This window comes from Diaphorina citri, unplaced genomic scaffold, assembly GCF_000475195.1.
Source record: "Diaphorina citri unplaced genomic scaffold, Diaci psyllid genome assembly version 1.1 scaffold138, whole genome shotgun sequence".
Lineage (NCBI taxonomy): Eukaryota > Metazoa > Arthropoda > Insecta > Hemiptera > Psyllidae > Diaphorina > Diaphorina citri.
In genome coordinates, this window is record NW_007377575.1 from 36,212 (window position 1) to 57,261 (window position 21,050).

Here is a 21,050-nt window from a genome sequence, read left to right on the forward strand (position 1 = left end):
TTTATAAATATAGATGGAATTAAAGTATGAACTGTCTAAGTAATCAAATGTTTACCTTGTTTTGGTGTCGAATCAGATACGAGTCCCGTACAAAGGATCGTCCACATACATTACACACATGATTAGCACCCACTGTATGATGAGTACGAAGATGTACAGCGAACTGAGACTTGGATGTAAATGTCAAATGACATGAGGTACATCCGAATGGTTTATCACCTACATGACTCCACCTGAAACACAACAACATTATAAATAGGGGGTTAGTGAACTGAAGAACTCAGGGAAAGAGACCCACTATGGGATTCCTAGACACTCCATTGATCCTAAAATCTATTAATATATTGAGTGTTCTTCAAATGTTCCACCAGAGGTATACCAAATTTCATCACATTTGGACAAACCTTCTGGGAGTTGTGGCCAATCACCAAAAGAGGCCCAAATGGCTCAAAAATTGAATCAGCAAAGTTCCTAATTATGTTGATTAATTGGTTTCGTACAAAGGATCATCCAAAATACACAAGTGTTAAGAAGTTTCAAGTCAATCGGTCCAGTGAAAGCTGTTCAAAAGTGAGTTACAAGATTTGACCCATCATACAAACAGAGATCTCAAGTTAAATCAAAGCAAGTTGAAAAAAAAGCTGTGTGACTACCACTAAATATCTTTCATCGCTCCTATGACTTACCTATGTGAGGTGACATAAGACTTGACCGCAAATCGCTTATCACAAATGTCGCACGCATAGGGTCGTTCCCCGGTATGTACACGCTTGTGTGTATTCAGACTCGACTTCTGAGTGAATCGTTTAGAACAGACGGCACATTGGAATGGCCTCTCCCCTGTGTGAGTACGCATATGAACCTGATGGGAGAACAGAGACGTCAGGAACTTTGCACTTTACAATAGTTACTAGTTAAATTTGAGAAAGACACACGTGGCCAAATTTTACAGTACTTTTTATGTTAATGTATTAACAGTATTACCTACGTCCTACATCAATACATTTCGGGTGTTATCGTTTCAAGATTTTTCAAGTCACGTGTCTTTTCATTAAATTAAAAGGTTTTATTACTAAGTTACCAATGTTTCAACTCGATCAGAAAAAAAAAGTTTCTATGGGGTCCTCATAAACCCGAAATCTAAAGAACAAATGTACAAGGTGCTCAACACATTTGTCTCATTTCATCGAAATTGGCCTATTCGTTCAGGAGTTACGGAGGAAAAAGTATTTCTTAAATTAGTCTCCTAAGGGACGTATAACCTATAATGTTTTGATTGGGCCAAAAATCCAATCAGCAACCTTTCCGTTACATATTATTGCCACATTTTATCAGAATCGGACAAACCGTTCAAGAGATAATGTGAAATAATTAACTGGTAAGTATCTAAATGCAAAATCGTCGAGTCAACTTTAAAACTCACTTAATAATTTCAATAACATAATGTTACAGAGGAAAATCCTTTGAAAGTTGGGAAAATAGTCAACTTGAGTGACTAGGAAAGTAGGCGAAGCTGGATTGGTGAATAAATCTACCACAGCAAGAATATAAGACTAGGAAGTGTTAACTTTTAACAAGCTCTGAACAGGTAAACCAATTCTTCAATTTTGTTCACAACTTCTTTGCTTGTTTTATACTGTTCAGCTGTTCACTCCGTTATTTTGTCTTGGTCCAATTTCTTGTCTTTGAACAATCCATGCTGTTGATGCAGTCCACAATCTCTATGTAACTTCTGCAAGGTTTACCTCCAAGTATTGTTTCCTAGAGAAGGCTGCATCACAGCCAGTGCAGTGGTATGGTTTACCTCCAAGTATTGTTTCCTAGAGAAGGCTGCATCACAGCCAGTACAGTGGTATGGTTTACCTCCAAGTATTGTTTCCTAGAGAAGGCTGCATCACAGCCAGTACAGTGGTATGGTTTGTCCTCGGTATGCAGATAGTTAATGTGAATACGTTTGTGTGTGTTGAGGCTGGACTTCTGTGAGAATCGCTTATTGCATACTTCGCATTGATATGGGCGCTCTCCTGTGTGTGTCCTCATGTGAACCTAACGGGCCGGGGGAGGGGGGGACAGAAGAGAAAGAGAAACAAAACACATGAAACATTTGCTTTGATTTGAGTGAGGCGTCAACATACAACAGTGGAAAATATGAAAACCGTACGGTGTTATTTCCGTACGTGGGATTTTTGTCTGTACGTACACGTAAAAATGGGGATTTTATTATTTGAAAACTACTTCTTTACCATTTTGAGATATTTTTTGTGCCTCCACATTTATATGGGAAATCTTAATCCCCACTTTGAAGTAGGTACGACAGATTTTCTAGAAACCAGCTTATTCATTTTGAAATTCAGTCCTAAAAATAAAATTTTGAAATATCCATTGAGCTCCAGCTCCAGAGGCCATCAGGGCCGAAAGTCTAAATTTCATTTTTGGGTCTGAATTTTAATATATGAACAATCTACTATATTCTGTGCAAAAGTTTCCTTTTTTTTAGAAAAAATTCGAATGTTCTTTTTAATACAAAATAAAACAAATAAAGACACATTATCTCTGTTTCTACACCGTGGTTACCTAAGATAAAAATCTAAAAAAATCCAAACAAAATTAATAAAATAATAAAAATTGAATAAAATAAAATGATCTTTTTCTTTTCCTGAAATTCAACACCCATGGTTTGTGATATTGCACATATAAATATGTTTTGATTATGCATTGAGTAAGATCATATGAAATACAATATCTTTCTTTCTTTTATAGTCAAGTTTGTATACTTTGATATTGAAATCATAAAAAAAAACACTGGAGTTAAAATAAGTTGAAATTTTCTATATCACACTTCTCAAAATTATACAACTGATATCCCACAATCTTTTCTTATACAATCACTTTTGGCTATTTTAAATAACTAAGTGCTCATCTTCTTTAAAAAAAAAAAAAAAAAAAAATCTGATTATTTGCTGTAACTTCAATCTGATTTTATCCTGATTATTTGGTGACTGAAACTCAGCCTAATCATTTCCAGGTTTCGTAAAATAAAATATAGAACATCAAGACAAACAAAATATTATTAACCAATACGAGAATGTCATAGTTGTTTTTCATCATGTTATTTTCCCTTCAGTTGCTGGTATTGTAAATGGTAAAGTTAAAGGTGTAAGGTGTCTTCTATAAACAAGCTTCCTAGTCTAAAACTGTGAAAGTAATCGTGTATATAAATATAATATGTATGGGTATGTACAGAAAACAATAGAAAGTAAATAATAATCATATAGAGAGTTATGTAAAAATCATTTGATAACAAATGTACAGGGTAAAATATATAACACGGTGGTTTGTACAGTTCAAGTATACAGCAAGTACATGGGACGGGGTTCATATCCCCTAAAAGTAACCAAAAAGTTTGTGAGACAACACTGTCTGGTCTGACCTTGTTTGTGACATTGGTTTGTAAATAAAATTATTATTATGTTACCTTTGTAAGTAAAGTATTCTTTTTGGAATTTAATTGACATAACCACTATAAATTTACGTTCGTCAGTATTTTGGCTTTGGTAAAAAAAATAAGCTCTTTAATATTGATAATTCCTTTCATGTCATGAACAGAGAAATATAAATAGAGTCAAAGTCCAGGTGAGACAAGACACATTTCTCACAAACAAAAAATAATAAAAATAAAAATCAGTAATAATATTTCACCACTCCCCTCTCAATCAAACACTTCCACAAAAAAGGCCTGAAGATAAAACAATAAAAGGTCTGTAACTGAAAATTGGAATCATTAACAAAAACAAGTTGCTGGATATAAATATTGCACGCTACTATGTACAGAATATCTATTGCTATTTGCACACAAATATTATCTATTACACTTTGGTTAGCACCATTCCAAAAACAGACACACATCAAATAGTAGTCCAGACTATACCAACAATGAGATCACATCTCACTTCTCAAATAAATAGAATATAGGGAAAGAGAAATATGATAATGAAAATCACTCGTAAGATTTAGAAGGAAAGTTGTTAAACAAAATACTCTGACTAAACTTCGAAAAACAAGTTTGGAGATTATATCTCCGAATTTTGAAGTCAAAACACCCTGATCATGTTACTCCTCTTTACACAGCAATTCTCAATTGGGGAGCTATCGGATGCATTTCCTTTTCTCCTTATGTCTGTTACCTTCCTCTCATCACTAGCTTCCCTCCAAACTCTCTTATTTTGATATTAGGCACAGGCTTGTTGTGTTTGTTGGGCACGCTGTTCTAATATTAGGCACAGGCTTGTTGTGTTTGTTGGCCACGCTGTTCTAATATTAGGCACAGGCTTGTTGTGTTTGTTGGGCACGCTGTTCTAATATTAGGCACAGGCTTGTTGTGTTTGTTGGCCACGCTGTTCTAATATTAGGCACAGGCTTGTTGTGTTTGTTGGCCACGCTGTTCTAATATTAGGCACAGGCTTGTTGTGTTTGTTGGCCACGCTGTTCTAATATTAGGCACAGGCTTGTTGTGTTTGTTGGGCACGCTGTTCTAATATTAGGCACAGGCTTGTTGTGTTTGTTGGGCACGCTGTTCTAATATTAGGCACAGGCTTGTTGTGTTTGTTGGGCACGCTGTTCTAATATTAGGCACAGGCTTGTTGTGTTTGTTGGGCACGCTGTTCTAATATTAGGCACAGGCTTGTTGTGTTTGTTGGGCACGCTGTTCTAATATTAGGCACAGGCTTGTTGTGTTTGTTGGGCACGCTGTTCTAATATTAGGCACAGGCTTGTTGTGTTTGTTGGGCACGCTGTTCTAATATTAGGCACAGGCTTGTTGTGTTTGTTGGGCACGCTGTTCTAATATTAGGCACAGGCTTGTTGTGTTTGTTGGGCACGCTGTTCTAATATTAGGCACAGGCTTGTTGTGTTTGTTGGGCACGCTGTTCTAATATTAGGCACAGGCTTGTTGTGTTTGTTGGGCACGCTGTTCTAATATTAGGCACAGGCTTGTTGTGTTTGTTGGGCACGCTGTTCTAATATTAGGCACAGGCTTGTTGTGTTTGTTGGGCACGCTGTTCTAATATTAGGCACAGGCTTGTTGTGTTTGTTGGGCACGCTGTTCTAATATTAGGCACAGGCTTGTTGTGTTTGTTGGGCACGCTGTTCTAATATTAGGCACAGGCTTGTTGTGTTTGTTGGGCACGCTGTTCTAATATTAGGCACAGGCTTGTTGTGTTTGTTGGGCACGCTGTTCTAATATTAGGCACAGGCTTGTTGTGTTTGTTGGGCACGCTGTTCTAATATTAGGCACAGGCTTGTTGTGTTTGTTGGGCACGCTGTTCTAATATTAGGCACAGGCTTGTTGTGTTTGTTGGGCACGCTGTTCTAATATTAGGCACAGGCTTGTTGTGTTTGTTGGGCACGCTGTTCTAATATTAGGCACAGGCTTGTTGTGTTTGTTGGGCACGCTGTTCTAATATTAGGCACAGGCTTGTTGTGTTTGTTGGGCACGCTGTTCTAATATTAGGCACAGGCTTGTTGTGTTTGTTGGGCACGCTGTTCTAATATTAGGCACAGGCTTGTTGTGTTTGTTGGGCACGCTGTTCTAATATTAGGCACAGGCTTGTTGTGTTTGTTGGGCACGCTGTTCTAATATTAGGCACAGGCTTTCGTCATTCATTATGAGGATGAATAAGTATGTAAATGATAAAATTTCATACCTTGGCTGGGATTGAACCAGGGTAGTTCTGTTACCAGGTGAACGTCTTGAATGGCAAATTATTTTCCATTGAATACCTACTCTTATTTAAACGACAACATGACTTACCTAACATCACAGTTGTCAGCTGCATTACTAAACAGAGCAGACTGCGCCTGAGCTGAGAGATGTAAGAAATGATCAGGAGTAATAATATGAGGCAGAGTAGAACTAACACGCTCCCCATGGACCTGAAACCAAAGTCATCCAATTCATTCAATTAGACTTCAAAAACCATTCATTACCTATCAAATACAATGGATGCATCTAATAATTAATAATATCCCTAAAAAATCTTATTAACGCACTATATTTATCCTCTCTGTTCCCAAAATGCTCCCATGAATTCTACTCATTAACACCGTGTCCTGCCTTGGAAGCTAGCAATCATATAGGAGAGAAATATTAAGGAGCGCGGCAGCGCTCCACCCCGCCAAGTCAAGAAAGTTTGACCGCGCTACTAGAGATATTATACGCGACAGGAAAAGTAGCCGTTTTCAGGTAGTTGTAGAGGGAAAATTGTCACAATATTGTCAGAAAAAATAGGATACAGAAGAAGGTAAGTGCACCAATTTTAATTACATTTAATTCTGACATAATGAATCATCTCATGAGAGTATGGTTCAGGTATGTGAATGTAGAGGGACAACTACAAATGACGGAAGAAAACGGATTGCGTGTGTGTTGGGGCACGAAAGTAGACCAAGTTAAAAAAAAAAAAATCATCAAAATCGGTTAAGTTTAGCTGGAGATAGGTATTTGGGTTTGAAAAACGTCAAATTTTTCATCATTTTCTGCTGCTGCTTCCGCTTCTTCTTTGACGTTGACCGCTCTACAGCCTAAACTACTGGACCGATTTTGATGGTTGATGGCTCTTTTTTTTTTTCTTGTGAGTGGTAGGTGTGCCTTTTCATATTTTCAACGCCCCCAAAGGGCCCCTTCGGTCTTAAATTTAATAAAAGAGTGATTTCCTTCTCATAATGTTGGTTTTTAGTCCGTCCTTCCTTTATTATTACAACAGTAATAAAAGGTATAAGGGACGGACTATTGTATTCGCTTCGGTGTCGTCTGTGGTTCTGTCAGTCTGTCTGTCTGTTCCCATAGAAGGACTTACTTTGGACTTAAATTTGAGGGGCGCTGACAGCCACCAAGGCTCACAGGGGAATTAGGAAGTTCATGTTAAGATTTCCTCTCTCGTCTCTAGTAAGCTGGAAATCCGGTTTCATATTTTCATGTAATAACACAAATGTTCCATTTTTCTTTCCTTTCTCTTTTGATCCCTTCGACCAGTGTGATGGTGTGTGTGTGTGTGTGTGTGTGTGTGTGTGTGTGTGTGATTGTGAATGTTATATGTATTTGTGTTTGAGTGCTTCAAGAAGGTAAGTGCACCAATTTTAATTACATTTAATTCTGACATAATGAATCATCTCATGAGAGTATGGTTCAGGTATGTGAATGTAGCTTTAATTGTCACAATATTGTCAGAAAAAATAGGATACAGAATATACGTAGGAAGAAAGTATGGAGTGTAGACTACAGGCTTGTCAGGTGTACAAAATGTAGGGTTCAGAAATTGGACAAGCAAGGTTGGCATACAACTCAAAAAGCATAAAACTAACAATATCTCGGAGGGGGAGGGCAAGGGATTGTGTAAATATTTTGTTATCTTTCTTCAATTAATGTGTCTTGACAAATTTAACAGCAAATATGAAAACTCATGACGGGATTTTTTTCAAGGGATCCCCCACATATTTAATTTGTATAGCTGAAAGTGCCCGGAGGAAAGAAAGCCCAATAGTTTAGCCAGAACCAAGCAAGACAAGACAAGGAAAGGAAGGCTATATGTGTGTTTTACCTCCAAGTTCTGCTTGGTGGTAAACGTAGCGTCACAGGCATCGCAATAGTACTGTATGTAGGGAATATGCATACGCTTGTGTGTATTGAGTGCGCTCTTCTGCGAGAACCGCTTCAAGCATACAACGCATTGGAATGGACGTTCCCCCGTGTGCGTACGCATGTGAATCTGAGAACAAAGGGAAAAAACAGAGGGAGGTCGAAACATTTTCGTCAACATTTTCGTTTCCATTTGCCGTGAGGGAGTGGTATAGCAAAGTAAAACCGACACCACCACAACCACCATCATCAGCACCCAAGAAAAAAAATTATAAAGGGAAGTCGTCGGGTTTTTTATTTTGAAATTTTCAGTGTTTGTTGAGTTTGCGGACCAAAATGTTGACTTTCGTTTTCTCTCCTCGATTTTTTCCCTTTGTAAGTTTTTTTCTCAAGACGGTAGAAGGAAAAAATACTGTGAAAAGGCATGGGCAGTAACTGTTTAAAAAGCTCAATTACTTTTGTGTGAACTCCTAAAAAATAGGGCAAAACTATAGCTATTTAAAATGCAATCAGGAAAAACAATAAAATAAATAATATTATGACAGTTTTGACACAAGTAGGTTCTGGTTTAGATGTTTGATGAAAAGGATTTAGTTTAGATTTAAAGCAGTTAGTTTAAATAATTAACAAGAGCGTGAGTACCATAACCAGGAAGAAAGCAAATGTAATGTAATGTAAATGCAGTTTCTTTGTGTTATTATGTCACAACTTTGGTGCTCACTGCAGCATTGTAGGATTTTTCCCAATAAGAGGTCCAGCAAAGAGTATAACTCTAACTCACTTAGTTTAATAAAGACCCATATGAACACTCAACACCCAATCGAGACAAAAACATTTAGGTGTAAAATATATTTTGTACAAATTCCATGAAAATTGATAAACCACTCGGAAGTTATGACAAAACAAATCATGTCCAAAGAGCCCTATGGAACTCGAAAAGTACAATATTCGTCAAAATCAGACCAACAGTTCGGAACAAACAGATAATTAGACAAAAGTAAAAATTATACAAGTTCAAACTTGATATCATTCAACTATCTAGAAAAATATGAACGGAATGGAGAATTCGATCAACATCATCTGGTACCCAAATCATAAATAAATTCATAATCAAAGAATTTTGGTGAGGAAAAACTTTAAAGTGTGGATGTATTTCAGACGATATGGACCGACCATTGTGTAGACTCTACTTTACTTACCTCTAAGTATGGTTTCCTACAGAAGGATGCATCACATGCTGTACAATGATAGGGCTTGTTGCCCGAATGTAGCTTCATGTGAACGTAGTAGCTCGAGGCCGAAGATAGGACCTTGCCACACACTTTGCAAGCTTGGGGCTTGGGCCGAAATTTGGGCCCTGGATTCAAATTGGTATTGTTGTTGTTATTGGCTAGCTGCATGTGTTGCTGTTGTTGTTGTTGTTGCTGCTGTTGGTTTTGCTGCTGTTGTTGTTGCTGTTGATGTTGTTGTTGATGGGCCACAGCTTGTTGCTGTTGCATTTGCTGTGGAAGAAAATGTTGCGATTTAGACAATAGTGTTATGACTATCCAACTGATCAAGAGACTATCCAACAGAAATGTGCAGTTGCTTTCAGGAACATACTCCAGATGGTAATGTTGTTGTCCCTGATTAGAAAAGAGTTGCTACAGGAAAGATATGAAAAAGAAAAGCATTACCTCAATTACCTGTTGCTGCTGCTGTTGTTGATTTGAATGGTTCATGACAGGGTTAGGTATGAGAGGTTGGGGTATCTTGTTGTCCCCAGGGACTGAGTGATGAGGTAGAGGGGGGCCACCCAGGTGTTGTGGGCCGGGTTGACTATGTACCCGAGTAGGTGGGGAAGGGCTGATGGAGCTCATGTCATCTTCTTCATCCTCGGTACGGGGTTCTTGTTTGGGAGGAGCATTGGGATCACCCGCATTGTAAAACCGGAACTGGAAACACAAGGGGGTTAAGTAGGTATACTTGACAATAATGTACTTTCCTCACGTCTACTGGATAAGAATCCTCAAATGGTCAGGATATGAGTGGATTACCTACATCAATACTCCATTAAAAATTTATGTTTTTGTGTGTCTACTGAAATACTTAACTACTTATTTGTAAAAAGAGACATCAATTTTTACTTTCCATTACTACAGTAAAGCGAGCTATACTAGTAATGAAAGTATTGTAATCGGTCCAAATTTTCAAAATCGGAAAATGGTTGGAAATATCCGTTTTGGGGTCCCCTGATTCCAAACAAGCTGGGCCCGTCCCTCCGGGAATTTTTCAGCCCATAGTTTATTCGATTGTGATTAAAGAAAATCAGTACCTACCTATGTACCTACCTAATTTGTTTAATATTCATTTTTTTTACAAGTAGGTACATAAATATAAATATTAAAGGCATATTTTGAGAATTCTGTAACAAGGGTGACGAAATTGAAGACACATAAAACTTACATTCATATCTGTGGGTTCCATCTTGATGTGCTGGAACTGCTGGTGTAGGAACCCCATGGATCTGTACTGACTCATGGCAAGGTTCAGTTGTGACGCAAAGTCGTGATGGAATTTACCAGGTTCCATAGTAGGAGGCAATGGTGACGACAGGATAATCAAGTAGACACACAATTCACGTCATATCTGAACAACAGGATAAGTAAGGAATAAAGATAAAGATCAATCTCACAATCATTTTACTCAAGACTCAAATCTTGCAGTCATTTTACTCAACACTCAATTACACTGTCATTTTAGAAACAGATATTAGTATCCCCCCAAAAAAACACTTCGTGTTAAAAAATTAACGTCAAGAGTTACCCTCCACAAAAAAGTACTGATATAAAAAAAAGACGTAGCATTAAGAAATAAACAAGAAAATAGATGCCAGCCCAGAAAGGTTCCTTTTAGGTAAAGGAACTAGAAGGTTTTATAATTCAGGACTGACTATGCCCACAAAAATGTGAAAACGAGTTTAGGAGCCCATCTCATTTTTTCAAGGATCAGCTGTGCACTTGGGCCTTAATTGTCTTCATGACAGCAGCATGAACAATTTTGAACATTTCAACACTTTCAAAATTTCAGATTTTCCAAATAAACATAGGTAATTCAAAGAGTTATATCTGGTGTGAACATCACACGACTTTCCTTATCCTATTGAATGATGCTTATTTGAGTGTTCTTTTACCCTAACTTTTACAATATCTCTAAGTAACCGTTTTGTCACTATAGCTAAAAACCGCCAAAAAAAAAACGGTTGAAATCTGTCCAAAAGCTGTCAAAATACCGCCAAGCGCAGCAACCATCTCAACCAAACGTTTGGTGTTGCATCTCGGTTGAAATCTGTCCAAAAGCTGTCAAAATACCGCCAAGCGCAGCAACCATCTCAACCAAACGTTTGGTGTTGCATCTTTGTCACATTTGTGAACTAAATACCAAATTGCAAGTCTCTAGCTTATACCGTTCCTGAGATATTGTTAAATTACACCGAAAACCGCCAAAAAGCGGTAAAATTCCAACCGTTGCACCGGTCTTAACCAAAAGTTTCGTGTCGCATCCTTGTCACATTTAACAGCTACATACCAAATTTCAAGTCTCTAGCTCTTACCGTTCTTGAGATATTTTGTTTACAGACAGACACACACACGGACCAATGGCTGAAACTTTGGATTTAGGCTCTAGGGACCTCAAAACGTGTTTTGACACTAAAAACTGACCATCGAAAATTTGACCCGATTACATTACTTCCCTTCCTATAGGATAAGGAAAGTAAAAATGAGTTTTTTGCTATGTTTTTGTTTATAATTAATTTCTGAATTAAAGAAGACATATCTGAAATTGCTCAGTGACATTTTAGTCACAGGGAAGCATTTGAGTCTTCTACCAAGATTCAGACCCAGTTCATAAATAAGGCTGAATTCACTCAGGCATGGCTAAAACACCATGTTACACAATTTATCAAATCTGAAGAATGGACCTTGGAAGGTACTGATTTGAAACATTTGGCTTATGATGCTTAGCCAGATTAAAGCTCATGTCCTGTAGTAAATGTCATAGGACTTTGGAAGGTATGAAGTTAATCTGGAGAGAGCAGTGGCAAATTATTCCATAAATAAATTATTCCACGTACCTACCTACTTGGAGTGATGATTTCTCAACACTGTAAAGCCCTGTGTGAAGGCTACAGGTGACAATTTCGAATGAAAGTAGGTACTTTTTACTTATTTGTTTCTTAATACATTATTTTCTCATAAATTCAAATGATTGAATTTTTAAATCTTGCCTTCTTTATCAATCATTTTATGGTGTAACAGAACTTATGGCAAGACCACATAGCTTACAGAAAGAACTTTCAAATATGATCAACTTTTTGGGGACTACAGTGTTAAGGGATTCAGCATTAATTTGCAGGAGACTCTCAATCAAATGCATACCTAATATGAACAACTTGCATTATTGAAATTTGTTGTTAAGGATTAATAAAACAGGGTGCATGTTTATGAAAAAGTACAAAAAAAAAGAAGTGTCCGCAATCAGGTGGTTGAAGGGTCAAATAATATTTACAACTAGGTACTTAGCCAAAGGGTCAAGGAAAATGGGATCTGTGTGCCAAAAGGTATCAGCCAAAGAAAAAGAAAAAAAAAAATGTTGGTTCAATAAATAAAAGGAAATACCTACATAGTAGGTACCTGCTTAGCTAGAATGGATTTTTTCTCTCTCAAATTTAGTGAGTCTGTACTTACAAATCGGTACACTAGTGGTTCTGTGAACTGTAGACCTCACTCAGATTCTTTTGCCTAAACTGAGACTTTAACAATAACATTTTTTCATATCCACAATTGTTGTTTAACTTGGTACCTTTTTGAGTTTTGGACAAATTAAAGATTTAGAAAAATGTCCTGCTTTGAAAAATTGTCTTCGGGGTAACCCTACGTATAAATGGATAACCCTACGTAATACACATGCATCAAAACAGAAGTAAAAGTATTTACACTTTAGGTATATACCTATATCTGAAAAAGGAGGTGATAGGTAATATTATAACACCTGTCAATCACTATAAAGCATAAAATTTTATTGAAGAATGGTTGATTTTGAACCTTTTAAACAAAACAAAAGATTTACCTAGAATTAGGGTCAGGGGTTTATGATCATGATCATGACTCATACTATGTACTGAAGGATTTGGATGGCCGGGCCAAAATGTGCCCCGTTTAGTGTAGGAACCCCATTGACGTGCATTGATCTGATTAAGAAGTGTATCAAAATAATTTCATCAAAATTGGTGCAGGCAATCGCAAGTTATAGTGGAACAAATATTCAAACAGTCAGAGTAGAGGACAAGAAGGATGAAATGGAGGCGAGGATAGTTTTGAAGTGGAGACATGGACAGGACCACAACTTTCAAACAAACATCCAAACTGAATGCAAAACGGTTGAGTTAAACCATAGACCTTCACTTTGTTTGGTCAATTATTAACATGTTACCTATCACTAATATTCTTAATGCTCCGACAGGACTAGGTAACTAATTATGTACAGGGCCATACTTGAAATTTTAAGGTAATCTAATCAGATTAACTTAATTATCAAAGTACTAGTAAAAATTAAACAAGCTGGGTCCGTCCCTCCGGGAATTTTTTAGCCCGTAGTTTATTCGATCGTGGTTAAAGAATACCTTTGTACCTACCTAATTTGTTTAATATTCAGTTTATTATCATTCTTGATTTGATTTTTTGATTTTACTTTCACGTAATGATTTAAAATCAAGACTAGAGCCCGTTCTCCCTTTATTCCCAATAAAATGTTTAAGTCACCCATCCATTTATTGGCCTTCCTCGGCGTAGCTTAACATAGGTAACGCTAAAACCGGTCTTAAATGATCGACTGAAATGTTATCTAAAACTTTCTCGCTTTGAGTTCATAGGTCATTGCGACAAATTTCAAGATCAGACCTCATTTGTGTGAGAAAATGTGAAAAAAATCCCCCAAAAAACAGTTTTTTTTTTTTTTTTTTTGGTTTTTTGGCTTTATGGTTTTCTGGACAAAATTTGCACCACCATTTTCGTGATCCTGGTAAAAAGACCTTTAATTTGATATATAGGTCGACCAGGTTTGGATAAGTCCTTCTATGGGGACAGACAGACAGACTGACAGACAGACTGACGGACAGACTGACAGACAGACACCGAAGCGAATACAATAGTCCGTCCACTATACCTTTTATTATTAGTAATAATAAAGGAAGGACGGACTAAAAAACAATGTAGGCCTACCACCTACCTATCTGATTGATTTCTAATTTGAATAACTCCTGTGTCTATGCACTCCTCAATACATTTGCTTATCAATAAGTTAACAGGACCTCTGAATAAATGACCAGAGGGAATATTAATTTGAATTTCATAATGTAAAATCCACTGATAAAGGTTTTTGACAATAAAATCAACATAAAACCGTCTGAAAGTATTGCCAAAATCTGAAAAGATACGATTGTTTTGAGGCCAGAAAATATTTCTCTATCCATCCCATCCCATCTACCTACCTACTGTTCAGTTCAGACATTTTGTTGTTCCGAATAGCAAATCAAATCCGTGTACTTGATACTCCCAACATTGTAGAATTTAATAATGCAAAAGAAATATCAATCCAACACTGAATAAAAAGGGGAATAGGTACGAGAACATTTTTTATTATCTTTATTCAACATTTATCTAGAAATAGGTATATTAATATGTTATATCAAACCTCTAGATAACAAACCCATTCGTAGGAATGCGATGGGGAATGTACAAGTCGTACAAACGAAACACCTCTAAAATGAAAGCTACAACTACATTTCACAGAAATAAAAACAAGAAGTCCAATTTTAGCTGATGAAAACGAAATGTCTGCCGAGCACAATGTAATGAATCTGTTCAAATTTTACCTTATTTTCCTGCTGAATCCTTATCACTTTCAATTTATGCACAAATATTGGTTGCTAATCAATAAAACTCAGTGGAAACATTTGGAAAAACTTTGGAAAAAACACAGGGAAAAAAATAATGGTCGCGACTTGAAAAAAAAATCTTCTTCCTCTTTTTTTTTTCTTTCAGAAAACATAACCTCAAATATCAGCAAATGTGCTGCGACCTATTGCATTTCCAGTGAACAGTTTTAACTCTCCTCTCGTGTGTTGTAGTTTTCTGAATAGTTCATAGAGGTCGCTAGGTATAGGTGCGTGAAGTTAGCACCACAACTTTTGCTGCGAATTTGTACCAAAGCCCATCATTTAGTACCCATTTTGTTCCATCAAACCAGGTATATGATTCACAGCTCTCACAGGACGGTATGGGCCAGCCTTGCTTTTACGTATAATCGCGGGTTCGCTTTCCGCCAGGGGATGATTCACAGCTCTCACAGGACGGTATGGGCCAGCCTTGCTTTTACGTATAATCGCGGGTTCGCTTTCCGCCAGGGGAAAAATTTTCATCTTGAACCTAAAGAGTTATGATCTCGGATCGGGTGGCTTTCTTCTATCCTGTCCTCCTATATATTAAAATTCAAAATGGTAGATACCTACACCCTACACTATACCTACTTACCTACCAGCTGTTAGGAAAGAATATAAGGCCAAGCTTCGGCCTCTGTTACAAATCAAGCTTTCATCGTCAGGTAATAATTAGGTACCTACCTACGGAGTAGCCAGGTACCTGTGTAGGTAAATTTTAGGTGGTAGTCAGCCTCTAGCGTTTATTTTTGAAATTTTAAATACAGAGAAGGTGAAGCGAATGTATAATTTCACGTTTCAATTTGAATCTGAACAATATGTTAATTTCACCTCTAGCGTTTATTTTTGAAATTTTAAATACAGAGAAGGTGAAGCGAATGTATAATTTCACGTTTCAATTTGAATCTGAACAATATGATTAACTTTATTACCTACATAAACCCTATAGGTAGGTACATAAGTTGGTAGGAGGGTAGGCACCTATTATTATTTTCTTTATTTATCCGTGAAATTTATAGTTAGCTGACTGTATTTTGATCTCCGTTTTCTGTATAGTTGGGTTGATCAAGGGATGGGACTCGACATGACGTAGATGTTGCCAAACTGAATGTATATAGAAAATAAAACTGGGATCTCAGTCAAATAGAAGATCTAAGCGTGTTCGATTCCCATCCGCGGAACGGACTAGTATCCTGAAGAGATATTAAGGTTCGTTCTCGGAACGGCTGACTTTCTTCTATCCTGTCCTTCGTCTCTCTTCAGTTTTGGGACGATAGAACCTTGGATTTTTTTTTCTAACAGTTACAGTTCGTTCCATGAAATCTCTTAGAAATAATTCTAAGCCAGCTGCCCTGGCACCATGGAAACCTACCTGGGATGGACACTGTCTGGTAAAATGCCTAGTATTAGTACTGCTAGTCAGGAAGATAGGAATACAGTGGCGGCTATCGTGACTTCCTTGTATGTCAGAGAAGCCTGTGTTTCAGACTTGTGTGCTAGTCAGGAAGATAGGAATACAGTGGCGGCTATTGTGACGTCCTTGTATGTCAGAGAAGCCAGTGTTTCAGACTTGTGGTCACTTGATGTCTTGGGTATTCAAAACCCTTCTGAGAAGATGTTGCAAGAAGACATTGACCAAGCAACAGATATAGAAAATAAAACTGGGATCTCAGTCAAATAGAAGATCCAAGCGTGTTCGATTCCCATCCGCGGAACGGACTAGTATCCTGAACAGATATTAAGGTTCGTTCTCGAAACGGCTGACTTTCTTCTATCCTGTCCTTCGTCTCTCTTCAGTTTTGGGACGATAGAACCTTGGATTTTTTTCTAACAGTTACAGTTCGTTCCATGAAATCTCTTAGAAATAATCTAAGCCAGCTGCCCTGGCACCTTGAATGTAACAGTACCCAAGGGCTCACTGAAGTTAATCTTTGCGCGTGGTTGGCAGAGTTGGAATTTGGGGGGCAGAGGGGTCCCGGCTACCTCCCCCCCCCCCCCCCCGCTTTGGTACAAATTTCGGGCGATAATGGAGCCTTCATTTATCTCCTGTGAAACTATGTACCTCATATTTCACTCGGGTGGGTACCGGGCACCGCATGTACTGCTGCCCACTCGGGCTGGATGAGGTTATAATATTTTAGGAGACGGGTAGTTTGTCATAGAATGAAGGCTATATCCCAGACTCCCAGACGCTCGACGCTAAAAACCAAAGTAGGTATATTCTTTATCACAGACTTCACCCTCGCTGCTGTAAAACCAGTTTAAGAGCGGAATCAAAACTTAAGAAATCGAACTATAGGGCGGGCCATAATATTTCTCATTTCACTTTTTCAAGAAATTTGAAAAGTGAAATGGTTTGGATTTCATTTAGATAATTGTGAGCTTTAAGTTTATGTTTGATAATTATGCTTACCTCTATAATTACCTCAAGATTTGGTATATACCTAGGCAGGAAGGTAGGTATACCTATATAGGTAGATAGGTAATAATTTGATTATTTTTGCTGGATTTCAAGACGATACTGATGACGTGAGTTTAAACCGGAATAAATAATACCTACGTCTAGAATCTCTGCGTCATTGGTCAAATGATTCGACTTTTTTGGTGCGAAGCAGCCAAAAATCAGCCAAATAAATATGGCAGGCTTTTATGAATTGCATTTTTAGAATTTCCACCAGTGACTTGTTCCAGGAACCACTTTGCACTCATCACTTTCACTCCACGCACAGAAATAGGTATACCTATCGTCCTGTCAGTAGGTATTTTATGTGTGAGGAATCAAATAATCCCGCGGGACCTCCAAAGTACAAACCCAATGTGATACCTAATAGGTATCTACCCACAGTAGTTCAGTACCCACTCAGCCACGGAGGTCTCAAAAGCAGTCATTTTATTGGCCAGCCTAGTTAGCTTGGTTGTTAGCGCGTCTGCCTTGTAAGCGCTAGGTCGCGGGTTCGATTCCCGCCCGGGGTGGATTTTATGATGAACGTAAAATGTTCGTTCTTGGAAAGGCTGGCTTTTTTCTGTCCTGTCTTTGGAGAGATAAGACCTTGACAGTTACAATTCTTCCAATCAAACAAAAAATAATAAAATATTGTACCTAGGTATGTTCTTAAGGTGTGTGCCCAAACATAGTCGACCGGCTGTCGAACGACATCGATTCACAATAAATTCACATCGATCGAAGGCCGTCGATTGTGTGGACACACCTTTGGATCTCACCAATATCAATACAAGTGACATTGACATTCAGATCAGATGTCACAGGATGCCATCAAGGTATCCTGACAGTTCCAATGTTTACAACACAAACCTGACGTAACCATTTTCTTCAGACGTATTAAATCTAGGTACTTCAGGTAGGTATCATAATCTGTGAGTAGGTTGTAAGTTGTAACTATATGTAGTTACTACACTTGACTCGAACTAGCAACCTCTAGATCTGAAGTCCACTGCGTTTAACCAGTATAGGTATACCACTGAAGTTGGTCACATCTCGAATCATGAATGCTTATGTAGATAGATATCAAAATCGATTACTTGAGGTACCTACCTATACTTGTATATAATAACTATAGAGACGTATTACCTACGTACCTATGAGCTATGAGTAGTTACAATAGTAGGTAGGTACCTATTTATAGATAGATAAATAGGTACTCGTAGGAAAACGCCTGTCGGAAAAATGAGACGAAAGAGAAGGAAGGAACTAGGAAATAATATAATGAATGATTCGAGCAAGATATTAAAATCTATAACGTAACGGCCTATACCTGATGTTATGGTAACAAATGCGATTACTATTATGACGATTATAGTATAAAATCCAATGGATACCTATCTCTATAGTGTTTTCACCCGAAAGTTGGCAACTGATCCTGGATGTGAACTGAGCTCCACAATATAAAGGAAAACAGCATTAGGAGAAAGCCAGCCGTTCCGAGAACGAACCTTATAAATCGAACCTGCTAGGATCTTGTTTAAAGTAAGTAGGTATAAGGCATTATAAACATTTCAATAATCACATTTGCAAGTACTTGAGATTTAGCTCTAAGGCTAAGGCCTTAAGGTGTTAACGAAAATCGAAGCTAGTCAGTTTGGTGAAATAAAAGTACCTATAGATGTCTAGACTAAGGAGGAAGGAGATTTCTTCGATTTTCGTGCAAGCAATATTATCTCCACTAATACTTACCTACATCAACACCTTTATATACCTAGCATTTCTGATAGAACATTGATTTTAAAAATCCTAGGGTAAAGACGATGAGTCACTGAAAAAAGCGTTTTTCAAGCAAGTACTATCAACTTACAAGGTAAGAACTATAAAAGGTATCTCCACCTTATAGTTATCAATACTCCAGGCACCTATCAGTCATCAGGCAGGTAGATCTAGAATCATATTTTCACATTATTCAAATCATAACTCATAATCATGAATACTGGATCAAGCCGAATCGAGTTCTTGGTTGGTAATATATTAATATGTACATATCTGCGATGGGAAATTCACCTCCAGGTTTGCAGACTCATGTTGTCTTGGTGTAGATTCGTAGAGTTGTAGAGAGTAGGTAAGTTTGGCCATTTTTATACGTTTTCGTATGCATTTCTTATTGACCAGAACCTAGAACAACTCTGAACGTCTACTTTTTCACCTCTCTCTCAACTTACATAATAGGTACATATGATCAGAAAATTCGGAGCTCTTAGCACATCCACTAATAATGGAAATCTCTCTCTCTCTTTCTCTCTCTCTCTCTCTCTCTCTCTCTCTCTCTCTCTCTCTCTCTCTCTCTCTCTCTCTCTCTCACCCTTCTTACTTTCCTTATCCTATTTTCGGTTTGAATATTTTTCAGCTTAGCATAGTACCTGTGGGTTATTGCCTTCATATTTTGCGATCCCTTTCTTCTTTCTCTCCTCCTCCTCCTCTTCTTTTTCTACAAATTTTCCTATTCGTTACAAAAACAAACAGAGCAAAGGGTCAGAACACAAGGAGGAGAAAAATAATGAATGGGAAAATAAAAAGACACCGGTCGCTACATTACTTTCCTTCCTATAGGATAAGGAAAGTAAAAATAATAGTCTTTTAAGAGATAAAACACTACCCTAAATTTCAGCTTCTCATCTTTAGCCGTTCAAAAAATATTCAGGGGTACCCAGACTAAACCCACTCTGCATATTAACCCTGTATAAATGAAAACTTGGGAAGAGAAGAAAAATTTTCAGATAAATAAATATTTTGAATTAACAATATGAAATTCAATTTCTGCTATACTAACTTACTTTTTTTTTAAATTCAGAAACAGATATTATTTTCCCATTAGAACATCGCACTTTCAAAGTGTGGCTTTTTCAGCTTGAATAAAGACAAACACATTTCCTTGCAGAGGTAGAATATGATCGCGGGTATGTAAGTAACCTTTTCATCGGGGTTTCAACTTGAAATAAAATTAAAGATGCAGAAATTCAACAGAACGTCATAAAAAGGTTGTAATGATAGAACGTCATAAAAAGGTTGAATGATATAAGCGGACTTGTTCAGGAAAGAGAAGATAACTATGTTGAAAGACACCTGAAACTAGAAACCAGTTCTTCCTGTAGGTTTGGGTTTCCTGTTGCTTCTTCCCAGAGTTGCCCAACGATACCTGAAACTAGAAGACTGTAACTCGGGGAAGTAGCAACAGGAAACCCAAACCTACAGGAAGAACTTGTGGATGGAAACCAACTACAATACCCTGTTTGGGAGAGTTTGAACCGACTCGGGACGGTAGTGACTCGCTGTAAAGCTAACCTGGAAGTGGGGCTACACAGATGAGGACAGATGTGATTGTGGGTCAAATGGTCAATCCAGACCGAGGCCCACCTTCTCTAACCTCCATGAAACTTTGAAAGATCTGCAAGTCGCAAACCACAAAGCAGTTGCAGTGACTAGATCTAAACAACTTGACAACAAAGGTGATCCGGACTCGGAAAGTAAAGTAAGTAATTGAAATAAAGTTGGTTCCCTAATAGAACCGCTATAATTCAGATCGGGCTAGCACTACAAGAAACGAGCAAGAGATATCAGTAAAATATAAAGTTTTTATTCTAATAATATTTCTGAATGAAATTGTACCTACATTTATCTGTATAGATATATTGTATGTGCAGTCCCAGTTTTTCTCACCAGGATTCTTATCTTCAACTGAAATGTTTCATTTAGAACATGATGATTACATTTATACAACCTGATTACCATGGTCGTTATATTGATTACCTATAGCCTATACTAGAAAACTTTCTCGCTTTGAGTTCATAGGTCGTCGCGACAAATTTCAAGATCAGAGCTCATTTGTGTGAGAAAAATTTGCTTTAAATCAAGTGGGTAAGTCAGCTCCCATGGCGTAGTGGTCACTGCGCTCACCTTGCACGCGGGAGACCCGGGTTCGATTCCCGGCGGGGTCA

At 37.7% G+C, this 21,050-nt stretch overlaps 1 protein-coding gene across 6 annotated transcripts; it reads right to left on the reverse strand.

Annotated features, from left to right (window-relative positions):
- Positions 1-20: 20 nt before the first annotated feature.
- Positions 21-14,700, reverse strand: LOC103504884 (zinc finger protein OZF-like). 6 transcript variants are annotated; one of them, XM_026820325.1, is made up of 8 exons: positions 14,547-14,700; positions 10,079-10,261; positions 9,319-9,567; positions 8,833-9,135; positions 7,596-7,763; positions 1,864-2,046; positions 687-862; positions 21-233 (listed from the first exon to the last, which is right to left on the reverse strand). In XM_026820325.1, exons 2-8 carry the CDS (start codon positions 10,202-10,204, stop codon positions 44-46), a joined length of 1,395 nt encoding a protein of 464 aa, XP_026676126.1. In that variant the 5' UTR covers positions 10,205-10,261; positions 14,547-14,700; the 3' UTR covers positions 21-43. The 6 variants fall into 6 exon arrangements, with proteins under 6 accessions (XP_026676126.1, XP_017305375.2, XP_026676124.1 ...); XM_017449886.2 differs by having other exon boundaries at positions 9,310-9,567; XM_026820323.1 differs by lacking the exon at positions 14,547-14,700 and adding an exon at positions 14,163-14,538 and having other exon boundaries at positions 9,310-9,567.
- Between the last annotated feature and the right edge of the window lie 6,350 nt (positions 14,701-21,050).